This window comes from Metopolophium dirhodum, chromosome 1, assembly GCF_019925205.1.
Source record: "Metopolophium dirhodum isolate CAU chromosome 1, ASM1992520v1, whole genome shotgun sequence".
Lineage (NCBI taxonomy): Eukaryota > Metazoa > Arthropoda > Insecta > Hemiptera > Aphididae > Metopolophium > Metopolophium dirhodum.
In genome coordinates, this window is record NC_083560.1 from 21910964 (window position 1) to 21927463 (window position 16500).

General features: G+C 30.3%; 1 protein-coding gene across 1 annotated transcript; it reads right to left on the reverse strand.

The window, feature by feature from the left end:
• Positions 1 to 10719: 10719 nt before the first annotated feature.
• On the reverse strand, positions 10720 to 12386 carry LOC132934409 (serine/threonine-protein phosphatase 2A activator-like). Its single transcript, XM_061000717.1, has 2 exons — positions 11725 to 12386; positions 10720 to 11431 (listed from the first exon to the last, which is right to left on the reverse strand). Exons 1-2 carry the CDS (start codon positions 12384 to 12386, stop codon positions 10720 to 10722), a joined length of 1374 nt encoding a protein of 457 aa, XP_060856700.1.
• Between the last annotated feature and the right edge of the window lie 4114 nt (positions 12387 to 16500).

Here is a 16500-nt window from a genome sequence, read left to right on the forward strand (position 1 = left end):
ATTAAAATATGCATAGTTGTAAATGATTATTAGTGTGAGCAGTGACGTAATTACGGTGGTGCATGATGGTGAACTTGCACCACCTGCTGGTATTATGTAGCAGGTGCAAAGAATAAAGATATGAATTTTTACATACCTATTAAAAAACAATACTATTTCATTGATTTGTCAAATTTTGTATAAAAGATCATTACTGAACAAAAAATAAAATAACCTTATCTATATAATAACTTAATTATTAATAATCCCTAAATATGTTAAAAATATACAGATTTTGATATTTCTATATATATAATTGTATATAAAACAATACCTAGTGCACGTGAGAAAAACGATTTGCTTTATATACATTGCTCGACTTGAGGATGGACGAAGGAGAACGGAGTACCCCTACTAATTTTTCAGAAATTTTAGCGTACCTACACCTACTATTATTTTTAAGGGTAACGCATTTCTAACGCAACCTAACCATCACAATTTAATAACCATGGATCTATAAATTAGTTACTATAAACTAATATAATTACTAAACTATTAATTAATTACTTTGATTATCCTTTTGAGTTTGATATTATTTATTATAATAATATAATAGGTTCCCACTTCAGTAATTACCTACGTCTTATATTAAAGGGATCGGTGGCAGACAGTTTTTAAGGAGTACAAATTAGGCAATTTTCAAAATGCACGCATGCGGGTCTTGTAAATGTGTGCGTAGTAAGTGATCATTAGTGTGTGTGACTGTGTGCAAAAGAAATAGCGGAGGGTTCTCGCACATGCATGTACAAGTCACCCTCGGCTCATTTGTACGTTTTTTGTTCCTACCAATCAATCTAATAATGTGATCATTTATGATTTATAATTTAAATTCCGAATAATCAATATTTGAAATTCCGAAATTTTGAAATATTCAAACTAAATGTATAGTAGTTGGGGGTGTTAAATTTAGAAAATTGGACTGACTGATCTTAAGTTGACATAGTAACAAGTTTAAATCAGTTTTAAAAATTATTATTGCAAAAGGTACTTAGGTCGATCAGTATAATGGAATAAAGATTGGTATGTTTTGGCAAAAATAACTGTCCGCCACCGATCCCCTTAACTTAACTTCTTTTAGATTCTGAGCGAAGCGATGAATGTATTGATTCTACAATGATGTGTGTTTTTTTTTTTATTTTTTATTTTTTTATTTATTTTTTTTTTTTGTGTCTGTCATCACCTTTTAGGACAGTAAAAGTGCTTGGATTTTCTTCAATAGTAACTTTTCTGATAGGAAAGTGAATCTAGTTGGTACTTTGGGGGGTCAAAAGTAAAAATTTCCCAGTAGTTTTCACAAGCGACGTGAAAAACAAAAGAAAAATTAAGGAAAAACGGGAATTTTTACGCAAAATCTGTTTTCGAGAAAATCGATTTTGGTTTTTGGTGTAACTCTAAAACAAATGACCGTAGGGACATGAAATTTTGACTGAATGTTTATATTAGCATTTTCTATACACCATAAAATTTACAAAATATTTTGACTCTTTTTGAGCTGTTTACGGCCATTGTCAGTTTTCAATTTTTTTAGTTTTTTTTTCTATAAATATCAATAAATTTTTATTTGTTGGGTAAAAAAGCGTGAAAATTTAATTTAAGGCTCCTGATATATCGTTCTAATAGCAGTTGAAAAATATTAAAAATACATAGGCACAATTTTTTTTTATAAGCATTTGAAGTTCAAATTTTGACAACATTTATCAAATTTATAGTTTATTAATTATTTTGTAGTTAAAAATTTATAAATTTTGGGATTAAGGATTGAAAATTTAAAACAAGGCTCCACGTAAATAGGTTATATATAAATTACTTTATTCACAATAATATCATCAAATATACTTGGTAAAATCATAGGCTGACTGACCGTTTTCGCTCAGAATCGTTTTTCTTATACAATGATATTATATCATTGAATTCAAATTTAACACCATCCATTACAGTGACCCACTTGTAACCTACCGTACAGCAGAGCGACATCCACTTATACACCTTTTTTTCAATTGATTATTTATAAATATTTTTTTCTGATTTAAAGAGGGGTAATAGAGGAGGTATGGGGATATAGCCCTCACGGATCAATAACATTTAACAAGTGATGGAGTCACTCTTTTTTAAAAGTAAACGGAGTCCCTCTACTTTATATTTTCAAAACAAGCACTGTAATTAAATATGTCTTAATTTGTCTTTATTGGACCAATAACAGTGTTGCACCTGCTGAAATTTAAATGGAGTCACGCCAATGAGTGTGATTGAAATTCAATTTGGGTTATCGTAGGTGCGTGCAAATGCCAATAACCCGATAACAATATATCATTCACTATACGAATTTTACGACAACTTACTTATTGTTTTGACCAACATTAAAGCTAGCTTACGTTGTCTGATTTTAGTTCAGAAAAAATATTTGAATTCAGCAGAAAAATGTCTGTAGATCGTACGAAACCCTTTCCGTTTTTAATACGAATTTTAATTTTGTTTATGATTTGAAAAAACTGATATTTTCAAGTAAATCAACTTTAAAACAAAGTTACAGTTCACAATAATATAAGATTTTATTTTTACAAAGCGTTCGGTACGATCTGTAGACAATTTTCTGCAGAGCTTAAATTTTTTTTCAGAATCAAAATCGGACAACTTAAACTGACTTTTTTCCCCCTATGAGCTTCGATTTACTGAGAGTACACTGTGTTTGAAATTAGGATATCAAACAAAAGGGAAAATACACAGTTAAAGATCGGCAAACTGAAGGCCAATGCGCCAAGGTCATAGTATCAATGACGCCTAGGCCAATTGTAGATAAAAAATTTATAAATATTATGTACCTGTCACCCCTCAAATGGCGCCCCTGAACTATCTAGCCCAGGCGGATATTTCGACAGTTGACAGTCGAAGTCTAGTGTCAGTGTCGCCATGTTAACGGGCCTAACATATAAAGAGTCCAAATTTCTTATCCATTACTATTGTGATTTGTGGCGAATGGCGGCCCGCCATCACATCATTTTATCCTTGACGGCACCTGCACTGTATAGTGTAAGGCGTCGGCCACTCCGCTCTCTGCCGCCGTCATGCGACCGTGTGCGTCGTCCTACCATTACAGGTCGACCACTCTTTTGTTCCGACGACTCTCCGACTCCCGTCACAATCATTTGAGTCAATACAAGTCCATTACACCTGACCAAAATGGCTCCTAAACGAAATAAACAATCAAAGATTTTCAAGCAGCGGCAAAACGAATTGAGACGAGTACGTACCTATACTGCAGTTTATAATATACCTAGTGTACCTACAAGGACGAGCGAACTGTTATCGTTGTCTCACCGTTACATGATAAACTACGTTTTAAAACACAATAATTAATTGATCATTGTGTAGTTAGAAATTGTGTCTAATTTGCTCTAATGTACTTCTTATTTATTTTAACCGTTTTTCCGTCCTCATTTTATAGAAATCGAATCCGTACAGAGACAGCCAGACGATACACCTACACCAACAGATCAATAGGAAATACAATATGAACCTCAAGGATAGCATTCAGGGCATGGTAAATCAGATCCTTAGTAACGAAGATTATGACCAACCTACAGTGGCCCCAAACTCAACATCGGACACGATGGTTGGAACATCGACACACTTACATTTCAACTCAAACGCAATGGAGGAATTTTTCCAAATTGACTCACCAGGAAACGTTTTGGACAATGTGATTCCCAGTAAAGACTCGAGTGCCAGCATGGATAACGATGCAAGACCCAGTAAAATTGATTTAGTCAACCAAAAGACGTCCTCTTAAAGTATCTTATTATCTATATTTCAGTTAAGCTAGTTTCTTAAAAATGTTTATGACCAAATAAATCAAAATTATAAACCTTTTATAATAGTAGTTTTATTTTGTTTGTACATACAGTCTATGAAGATATTTTTTTAAATATCTAGATAAAGATAAAAGATACATAATAATTTAATTATCTAGATAAAGATAAAAAAAACCAACATTTATTATCCAGATAAAAAAAAGATACATTTTTTTTTAATATGTACCTATCTACCTATTTATTGCAAACCTAAGGTGAATAAAGTATATTAGATAATTCATAATATTACGTAGCACATCTTAATTTCATACCAGTTGTAAATTATGTAAATTTATAAGTCAATTAAATGAATTTCAAAAAATATGTTTTTTAAATTGAATAAAGGGCAATTTTCAAAACACCATAAAATTTGATTTCAAAAAACAAAACTTCAAAATTATTTCGACTTGAAATTTTCTTTATACCTACATATATTATGTTTTTTAATAATTCATTATTGTTTTACCTAATGAACACAATTAAAATAAATTAAATTAAAAATACATATCAATTTTGTATTGTTTCTTTTCAATAGAAATAAATAATAATAATGATATTTACATAAATATTTAAATAATTTATACAAATATTTAGTATTTAAAAATCCGGTAACAATATTTAATAACTAATAAGGGATAGGAAATTATTAAATAAATACATAGGAGGCTAGAGCCGCATTAATAAAATATAGATGTAATCATGTAGATGTTATTGCAATGCTAAAATGAGTATTGTGGGTATTTTACTTTACACTAGGTAATATTATTATTATACTTATTATTAATAATTAATCAATAATAATATTATTTATTTGGTGATCGTTTCAAATTTTAATTGCAGAATGCGGGTATTCTGTTGACGGTTAACGAATACGAGGCTGATACGTAGACACGTTGTTAACCCAAAGCGTTTATTAGTTTATTACTAAGAACATTTAAAAAATGAACTTGGTATATCTAATAATTTAAGAATGAAAAATATATAATATTGGTATATTTATAAATTATAAATTATAATACTAATACATATTATAAGTAATAGTTAAAATAATAATTTTTACCTATTATGTTTAAATATAAATTTACTATTTTGTAATCAGAAAATATAAAATATCAATTAACATTTATTATAATTTACAATAGAAATATTTAAAAATTAAATTTTATCTAGATGTTTTAATTATTCATCTTAGATAATAGCTTAGATAACATGTTTCCCATTTATCTGTATAAAATAGGTAAAAGATAAAAATATACACAGTGGCGGACTGAACTTCAATTTTAAATGACGCATTTTCATAATTAAGTACTTACCACCACCACCACCATCCTATTTTTACTTATAACAAAGTTATGATGTAAATAAAATGTGATCAAAAGAGCCAAGAGGTCAGAATTTAACATGTCATTTTGCGCCACAGTCACGGGGTGGCACCAGCCCCTTTGAAAAGTTAACGCAACTGCGTCAAAATTGAGCGATTCGGCTCGCCACTGAATAAACCTATCACATGATAAAACACAACACTGTGTATAAGTCAGTTTTACGACAGCGCGTCAGGGATCTCGGGTTCTACAAATGGGGTGCACGTTTAATGGTGCTCGCTATGGCATTGATTTAAGGAGAATCATTTAAGCAATTTCTAATATCGTCGTCGACACCTGAGATCTATGTGTTAGTTGTAAATGATTATTAGTGTGTGTGGCGTCCATGCGGGTCAATTGTATAATAGGCACGGAGGGCTCTTGCACACACTCGCACGAACATGTCAGTATGTAATATTGTGGTCATGAAAAAATATTTATTTTTCATTCAAACATAATATTATGTTTAATAATAACAATAAATCGTAACGATTACCTCGATTTGTATTCTGACAAATTCTGACAATGTGTTTAATTTAATATCCAAGATAATGGATGAATATTTTTTTGCCTTTTTACTTATAAAAGTCTTATTGTTTTTTTCGATTTGAAAAGTATTAATTTTCATATAGATGATTATTCATTAATGAAGAACGCACCAATAATAACGTCAGTGGACGTAGAAAGATAATTCTCTATGTACAAAAATATTTTAAGTCCAAACCGTCGAAGTTTTTCACAGAAAAATGTATGTAAATATATAATGTTAGATAATTTTTTTTTTTTAATAAACTTGCAAAATTTGACATACATTTTTGCCTTTTTACATTGTATTGCTTTGTTTATTGTTTATATTGGCTTCAAATCCGAGCCCTAGTTATTATTTATTATAATATAGCAACATTTTTAACATATATTTACAGTAGGTAACTTATTAAAATATATATATTATGTATTATATAATATGTATTTTATTATACAAAATAATAACTATTGACAATAGTAAAGAATTTATAAAACTAAACTAATGAATATTGAATAGAGCAAGGATTTTTATGCACTAAAAAGTGTCAAAATATGCCATATAATACGTAGTAGAAATATGAAACAAATAGGCACTGAGAATTTTTTTTTAAAAATAAAATGACTTGTTCATTTCTCGTGAGCACTATAGACAAAAAAATATTTTAAGATTTTAAAATTAATGTCAATGGACAATGCAAGGTACATCAATCCACCCTGGGACAATAGTTATCCAGTATGACAGTTTAAAGATAAAACTGATAAACCTACAACTTACACCTTCTAATATCTTTTTTAAACGCCTAAAACTAAGACCTTTTTTGTATAAACACTATAAATACTGAATAGTGAATACATTAATACTGTTAATATTGTTAGTAATTACTTGTAAATTACACAATAATAATGTCTGGGACTTAAGGCTCTAAATAAAATGATTTTATGCCTTAAAAATTCCGAATAATAAACAAAAAAATGCATTTTTTTATTTTAAAACAATTTCGTTATAAATTCTAATATAATTTTGGTATACCTACATAAATTCCTACCTTTTACCAAATGATAGCAAACAAGTTTTACAGACAGAACTGATCACAGAACAATTATTTCCATATACAAAGGTAGAAACGTGATTATTTTTATTTATAGAAGTTTAGATCATATTATATTTATTTTATTTACCTGTACCTTCATAGTTATACCTAGTTTGTTCAATTTATGTCAAAATCGTGCAAAATCAAGCAAAAATATTAATAATAATACACATTTTTACTAACTTAAGACGCTCGGTGTCAATGTAATTTTGTACTCAAAAATACGATCTACGGGAATAATCGTCCTGTTTTGTAGAATCAACTAAATTTGATAATTTTTTTTAACCAATAGAGGGTAATATTCTACGGTTCGTATCGAAGTCCGCTTTTCAATGTTTTAATCTCAAACATTACAATGTTGTCAGTGTATCAGGACATTAAATTGAATCTACTATAGACATTTTAACAGAAAAAAAGAAATATAAACTTTATATTATTATGAATAATACATTTAATTTAATTGTTTACTTAATTGTCTTTGAAAACTATTATAAGTCATTTACCTCATTTAATTTATAATAATAAATTAATATAATGTTATATATTATGATCTATGAAATTTAACGAACAGGGGGTTGGTAAATACATTGTATACACAATTTACTTGTATTTATTTTTTTATTCATATACATGAAAAAGCGTATAAAATGGCACAGAATGTAGGAACCTATGAGAAATGCAATTGTGAAAACTAAGAACACTATTACATTAAATACTTCTGAAATTATCTGTCCAACATATCAGACAAACGGGAAACCAATAAGTAATTTTCCTCTGTGTGTTAATAATTGATCAGACACTCATTTGTAATGATATTAGTAATGATGTTTTGTCAATATTTGAACTTTAGATGCTTATAAAAAAAAATTGTGACTATGGATTTTTAATTTTTTTCATCTGTCTTTAAAACAATATAATAGGAGCATTCTATTAAATTTTTAAGTGTTTTTAACCAACAAATAAAATTTTAAATATAAAATATACGGTTTTTAATTTTGTTAAGCATTATACGTTTTGAACATTATTTATGGATCACGAGTATAAATCATACTTTATGAATTATGAGGTATTATTGTAAAGGACAAAGGTATCATATAGACAACTTACAAACAGACAATATAGTGAATACTTCTTTAATATGCTATCTACCATAAATATTTTTCTCTACCATAATTCTATATTTCTATGTTGGGTTAATATGCTATCTACAAATGAAAATAGTCGCTTTTTTCACCAAACGAGTGGTAGTTACTGGTAGAGTACTGAATAATGGTGGGTGTGGGGGGCATAGCCCCCCACGTTTTTTTTGCAATGATTAAGGTGTGTACCCATAACTTTTTTTAGGACTACAACACTGCTCAGAGGTGTCAAGGGAGCTTACTCCTTAGCACCATGAATTTACATGCTAGCTCCCCTAATCTCGTAATCATCTTAAGATATCTTTTCAACATCGTGGGGTGAATTGTCCTTAAAAATGAAACTATTTAAAATAAATATGTCGAGAAATAAGTGTCCTCTACAATAAAATTACATATTTCTAGTATAATACTGTAAAATCATAGTGAAACTTCCAATTAAGAAAATGTACTGTTCAAACAAATATTTTTAAGAATTAAATGTATTTAATTCTATTTTATGAAATTCTCCACAGTACAAATTTTTTTTTGTTGCTCATGTGACCACGATATTTTGTATTTTAACTTATAAGTATCACTGTACATAGGTACTACATATATAACTTAAAAAAAACCTAATTTGATTTGCTTACATTTTTGTAATTATAGCTGTAAATTTAATGCAGTAAGAAACCTTAAAAAAAATGATTAAAAAATCTCATTAATTTCACTTTAAAATGCACTATGCCTACGTAATATATCCTAAAAAATGAATTTAAAATTCAAAATATATAATGTATAAATCAGTGGTGCCATTTGAGTTTTTTTTAAAAGGGGTGCAAAAATTTAAGAAGGCCAATTTTTATTTATCATTGAACCACTTTTTCTCCATAATAGTAAATACATAGGACCTATATCTTTTGTGTGTAAGACGCCCATACATACCTATAAATTGTATAATTGTATTATACCTACTAACGAAAAATATAGCATTGTCTGGAAAGTTGGAAACAGCTTTGGTTATGCATATCAATATAATCCATATATATATATAATTATACAAATAAAAATAAAAAAAAAAATATAAAAAAAATATGCATTACATAGTTTACCTCCATACATAATAATATATTATACCTACATTTATATTTGATATGCATCATAGTATTCATAATAAATAATATATTTTAATTTTACGCATAGGTCATCGCCCATCGGCACAATTGTACATTTTAAGCCAGGTAATTAGAAAAAAATAGGAGTGCCAAGGTACGTTCTGCACGCTCCACAATCATAACATTATGAGGAATGTCTTATTACATTTTCAAGTTTCTTGACCGACATTTTGTATCGAAAATAGTTTAATTAACTAATAAAACACAAAATGTTTTTATGTCTATAAATAGCTATAATTTAAAAAATGTTGTTACACAGTTTGGAAAATAATTGTATTAAATAAAGTGCGGTATTTTTGTTAAGTATTTTTCAATACAAAATATGATTTGATATGATATGAAACAAAATATGAATTAGATTGAAGATAAAAAATGAAAAATGTTACATTTTTTAATTTTTAAGTACATAATATTATTTATTTTTTTACTATATATTGACCAAATGAAACATAAAAGTGGCCTTCCTGAAAAAAAATTTAAATGACAATAGCAAGTTTATTTGTATTGTAATTTATATTACCACACAACTTTTTTGCACTTTTCATGAGGTGTACTTACACAACTTCATGAAATAGCTGTTCATTGAATAATAAGTATAATATTATACATTAAGGCCACCATACACATTTTCACAGTGGTGCGATATAAATTGTTGATAGATAGGTACACACTATTTTGTCATTAATGATTAATGTAATTCATTGATTTTTATGATTATAGTAGGAAATTGGCGATTGTATTTATATTTATAGGTTATTAATAGGGTACCTTATTGCATACTTTATGGCAAATACCAATAATTCGTGGCAACTTCACGACTACACATCTACACCAAACAATGAATGCCACTAATCCGTGGATTTATCTCGTCTTAAACTCCGTTGAAGTGCAGATAGTTAACAAAGTCATTAGGTCGGGTTTGACCAAATATAGGTCTAAAAATTATATCCAATCATAATAACTGTTCGATTGTCTCTCACCAATTATAGCAATCCTATTATTTAACTAAAAAAAAATGTTTTTTTGATGAGCCAACAAATCCACGTGTGAACCTCTGTTTAAGATTTGAAAATCATTTTTTTTGAAATATTGTTTCTTAGTGCATCCCTATAATATATTCATGGTAGTACGAAGGTACCCTGAGAATTTTCAATTTCATGCTAACATAGTTTTAGCTGTATATTGTTTTTAAATCAGTCAGTAGGACTCCTAAGGACTAACCTAACCCATAATGTGTTTAATTTTTTTGATTTTCTATGGTAGGTACCTACTTTTAATTTGGTATTGTTAATCGAATATTGAAAATGTATAATTTAATTTCTTTTCGCTGTCATATTTCAACAACCTGTCGTAGTTAATTTAAGTAGGTAGTTATTATTAAAATACTATAGTACGTGCAGAGCGATGTCGACCCAAACCACAAAAATCAAAAATGTATTGCGTTTTATTTGAAAATATGTCACAGAATTATATTTTATTCCAATGCCAAACTGGTCCAACCCTCAAAAATAATTAATTTTCCATTTGTTGTAAAATTGCCATTTGTTTTCATCGGCCACCCAATATTATAATAGAAATCCTTCGTCCTCGAATGTTTCAACGTCTCCTGTTCCCCCTTCCACCATTTCTCCATCTTCAATTTCTCCGTATTCGATAATTCTTTTTTCGTCGTCTTCGTCTTCGTCGTTGTCGTCATCGTCGTCGTCGTCGTAGGACAAAACGTCCGTCACCGTCGGGCTCACGGCCGTATCCGACGGTGGCATTGCAGGTACAATATCGTAAAACGACATACCTGGTGGACGAACGTTTTGAGCGAACTTAAACAGTTCACAAAAGGCCAATTGGCGAACGACCTCGAACCGGCCCAGCACGTCCCGCTGGAATGCGGCCATCAGGCACCCGTTCACCCGGTCCCACCTAGGCAGGGCTGTCAAGTTCCACAGCTGGTACGAGTGGTACCACAGCGGCACATCATTTCCTGCCCTGCGGTACACAGCGTCCATGCACTTGGCGAATACGTACTCATCCCGGTGGCGTCGGCACGCGTCCGCGTCCGACATGACCGCCGTCGGTGACGACGACAGCGACGGTCTGCTATCGGGTGCAGAGCCGTCACCGTCGCCGTCGCCGCAGCTTCCCGCGAGCTGCGCACTGCCCCACAGGAACCCGACGAACTGGTAACCACTCAGGCACCAGTTACCCAAGTTACCGCCGTACTCGCTGCTCGACGGGTACAACTGATAGGATCGTATCACGTAGTCCACGAGGTCCAAGTACCTGCCAAACGACCGAAATGTATGACGCTGCCGACTTCAGCTGAATAACGTTTTCCTCGATCACTTTTCACTTCATTCAAATGAGTTTTTATTTTTTTTTATCGGACAGTGACAAACACGATCGACTCAACCGACCATTATTTAAGATTTATTTGTGTTAGGTACATTGCTAGCCTATTGCAGAGGAATTATTCTGATTTTTAAAAAATACCAATCAGAATAGGTACAGGCACTTATATTTACTATATTTAGGGATTTTCATCGGAATCAAAATTATTAATCGTTATTATTCACTTGTCAAAGATTACGGTCACCACGAACGGTTCGTCTGCCCACGTCAAGTGGTGTAGCTTGAACAGCGACACCAGGAAAGCGCAGAACGATAGTTCGTGAGCTGGTCCGTAGGCCATCGTGACCGGGTCGCCGAAACTTCGTTCTAGGTACGCTGGAAGCATGACGTCCCGGTATTCGGCACGGCCACGACCGCCGTACGTCCGGTCAAGTAGGCAACGGCCGTCGGCCCGCAGCTGGCTGTGGAAATGACAGAAACGCTCTGCAGCCGCCTCCGGGAGGTCGTCTTGACCAGCGGGCTCGCACTGTTTTATCGCCCACTTGCCGACCGTCCGCAACACCGCCATCGCCCTGTCCACGTTGTCGTCAACCGGACGCGGACGCGGGTGACGACGCCGCCTAGCAGTCGCCGCCGCCGGGTACCGCTTGGCCACATCGTTCATGTGCCGGACGAATACCGAAAGGTCAGCCCGCGCTTCGCTCCGCTCCCAGTCGAACATGTCCCGTGGTTCGCGCACCCGCTGGCCGACCACCTCTACCGGAAGACTGGCACCGGCTACCGGAACCGGAAACTCGACTGCGTCAGCGTAATCTTCGGCGTCCGCGTCGTCAGCGTAGTCTTCAGCGTCTTCGGTGTCGTCTGCATCGTCCTCGAAGGTTTGCATGACCGCGGGTTATTAGTTTTGTGTAAATAATAATAATAATATTCTACTAGTATAAGAGATTGTAAAACGAAAATCAGAGATTAAATAAAAAGCTCGACCTAAGTTTGACTATTATAATACTATTCTACAATCACTAGGTATTTTTTTTTATTTACAGTACCTAATATTACACGGCAGTTGTTATAATAACCTGTTTTATATACAGGGTGATTCATTAAGTGTAAAACACTCATTATCTCAAAAATTATTAATGTTTTTGAAAATATTTTTTTACATAGTTTCAAGTTGTTAAAAAACAACGTTTATGTTAAAAAATCATATTAATACTATTCTACAACCACTAGGTATTGTTTTTATTTACAGTACCTAATATTACACGGCAGTTGTTATAATAACCTGTTTTATTTGTTTTTATTATAGTTGTATTATAGTTAAATTATTTATTTTAAAACTCCAATAATAATGAGTGTTCTGTATCAGACTTATGTAATAATATTATAGAACTAGGATATTTCGATAGGTATATACAGGGTGATTTATTAAGCGTAAAACACTTATTATCTCATAAAGTATTAATGTTTTTGAAAATATTTTTTTACATAGTTTCAAGTTGTTAAAAAAACAATGTTTTTATTAAAAAATCATATTTTTAAATATTTTTTATCCTTATATTTTTTTTAAGTTTTTTACTTTTTTGAATGACAACATAGAGTTTTAATTTCATTTTCCAAAGCAGAATATTTTTCTAAGTATTTTGATACATAAAAATTGAATTTAGGACAAGTAGTTTATGAGTTTAAAGTTAAAATACTTGTCATCTACTCCGTTTGTCTAAACTTTAAATACTTATAACTTATAAACTACTCGTTCTAAATTCGATTTTATGTATCAAAATACTTAGCAAAATATTCTGCTTTGAATCGAGTGTTAAATTTTGTTAAAATAACCAAACAGCATATTGTATTACAATATTTACAACTATAGTTTGTTGTGAATTTGAAATGCGGTTTCATCATCGTTGTTAATTTATTAGTACTTGTGTACTTCAATACAATTGTATGCAATTAATAGTCGGAGCCAAGGCGTTTTTAGTACATGCAAAAGCATGTGCTTCGGGAAAAACTCTCACGCCCTGTAAAATAGTATGATGTTGTTAGTTCGTTTTTATTAATAAAGAAGAGAAAATTGATTAATGTACAATATTTGCATATTTAAAGCACTATTTAAAGTATAATGAAAATTTGGGGTTCGATATGACCGGTATACTTGTACAGTTGAATGGCAAACCAAGGAAACAATCAAAACCAAATTTGTATATTTTTCTATTATGTCATATTTTACTAAACACAAAAGTTCAAATTTTCTAATTACCATTACGAATTTAATTCAATAATTCAACGTGAGTACGTGACCAAGTGCCTTGGTTAGATAATATACTCGTACTTATATCGTTAAATTAATAAATAATATGTAAATAAATGAAATACATACCACATAAAGCAAAACAATTGTAAAAAAGTATAATAAAATATATAAAAAATTTTTTTTTACAGGCGAGGCCCTTTTTAATATTTAATATTAATATTTTAATATGTATTGAGAGTAAATTATAAAAGTAATTAAGTATATATAAAAATTGAATAGAAAAACAGTTAAAACTAAAATATATGACGGTCCACATTGTACCTTAATGCATATTAGCGAAACTTTGCTGTTTAACAGTCCTTCAACAATGAATCGAATACCAGCGGTGTTTGTCTTCAATCAACCAACGAAAAAGGCCAAGCAGATTTTCTACTGGTGAGTAAATATAGGTAGTAATCACGAGGTGGGAAGGAAGTTTTTAATACACAACTAGCAAAACGTAAAAACTTATTCTGAATTCATTCAACTTGCCTTACGTCACTAGCAGTATTAGGACCCCCAACGATAGATCCATATCAAAAAATGGGACGGACAAGGCGCAATTATTTTATATATATAAAATTGAAAAGGTCTATCGTTATTGAAGAGACATACATGCAGACCAACAAAACAGTAACTACATTTACCCAACACGGAAAAACTACATCCTAAACATAGTAGAATAACATAATAACATAATTAAAAAAAGTGGGTAAGTGGGTGTCGCTCTGCTGTACATTGGGTCATTGTGATGGTGTTATATTGAAATTTATTGATATAATATTATTGTACAAGGAAAACGATTCTGAGCGTTAGCCTATGATATTACTTAGTATATTTTGATGATATTATTGTGAATAAATTAATTTGTATATAACCTATTTACGTGGAAACTTGTTTTAAATTTTAGCTATAAAACTTGAACATTTTATAAATTTTTAACTACAAGATCATTTTTTTAATTTTAAATTTAAAATGTTATCAAAAATCGAACTTTGCTTATAAAAAAATGCTTATAAATATGCTTATAAAAAAAAATTGTGCCTATGTATTTTTAATATTTTTTAACTAATGTTGTTACAATATATTAGAAACCTTGTATTCATTTCTTTCGCTTTTTGACCTAATAAATAAAATTTGATTGACATTAATAGAAAAAAAAACTAAACAATTTAAAATTTAAAATGTTTTTAAACAGCTCGAAAACAGTCAAAATATTTTGAAAATTTTACTAACCATCGGAATTGATAAATTAAATATATGATATAAATTTCAAGTGCCTACAGTTACCTATTGGTTTTTAAATAACAACAAAATAAGAAAATCGCTACTTGAAAAATTGAGTGAATATCCAATGTTGTAAAAATTTGAACTTCGTATGCTTATAAAAATGTAATTTTACTTTCTATAGGAATTTTTTTTTTTTTTTGATAAAGGTAGACAAACTTATATGGAATCTTAAATTTAAAAAGAAACATTTTTATGAATTTCTAACTCAAAATAATTTGCAATTCGTGATTTTTACGTATTTCGTTAAGATCTAGACTTTAAATATGATTAAAAAAATTGTGATTATATAATTTTAATATTTTTCATCTGCCATTGTAAAAATATATTAGATGTCTTGTATTAAATTTTCAAGTTTTTTGACATTACGAATACAATTTTATTGACAACTTAAATTATAATTATGTAAATCTTGTAATGTTATATTTTGTAATATTTAATGAAAATTAAATGAGAACCTCTTTTATTTTTATTTTTTGAGCTAACTAATAACCCGATAACGCTGGTCGTACGTTAATTGCATTTGATTATGTACATAAATGATGTAACTAGTTCGTTCGGCGGATAATCGATAGTACACTGTATAGGTATAATACCAGTGTTCGACTTGGGGTTATGGAGTTTCCAAACTAATTTTTTAGAAATTTTAGCGTATTCCTACAATTATTTTTAAAGAGAACACACTAGACGCTTCATCATTCTGCATTTTGTTATCGAAATGTGCAAGACACCATCATAATTTGTAGTATTTATGGATTGTTACATAACCACGGATCTATAAATTACAATACTCATGTAAAATTATATTAACTTGTATTATTTTTTTTTTAAATTGATTATTTATAAATATGTTTTTTTGTTTTTTTGTTGTTTGATGAAACTTCAACGGCAATTAAAAACCGTTTTAATTCAACATCTCAGGGTTCATTAAAAGACATTTCATATATTTCAATAAATCGGTTGCTAAAAATTAAAAAAGATCCATCATTACTACCAAAAGATGTTTTTAAGGTATTTTGTACAATATATAACAAACATATACAATTTGAAGTTTTAAGAAGTGAGTATATTCAATTCTCTAAACTTTTTTTTTCAATTTGACGTTGCCATGCATTCCAATTTAAATTTTCTTCATGAAGATATTGAATTAAAAAAAGATGGTAGTGCCTAAGATAATGAATCAAGCAATGATGAAGAACTGAGCCAATTTGTAGACAAAAACAAAATAGTGAACAATTTAGAAAGTATACTCAATATATTTTAAGTTTGCCATACTTCTAGATTAGGAAGCATATTTCCAACATTGTACTTAGCTTTACAAATAGCTTGTACATTGCCTGTATCCAGTACTAGTCCCAAAAGAACATTTTCAAAATTAAAAATTCTCAAAAACCGTTTACGTACAACTATTTCTCAAGATCGT

Bases quoted from the DNA above. Each gene is read 5' to 3' on its own strand.
- LOC132934409 (XM_061000717.1), bottom strand. From the start codon at position 12,386: ATGCAAACCTTCGAGGACGATGCAGACGACACCGAAGACGCTGAAGAC. The intron at 11,432-11,724 runs GTGAATAATAAC...GTCGTTTGGCAG, and splicing joins GTGACCGTAATCTTTGACAA to GTACTTGGACCTCGTGGACT.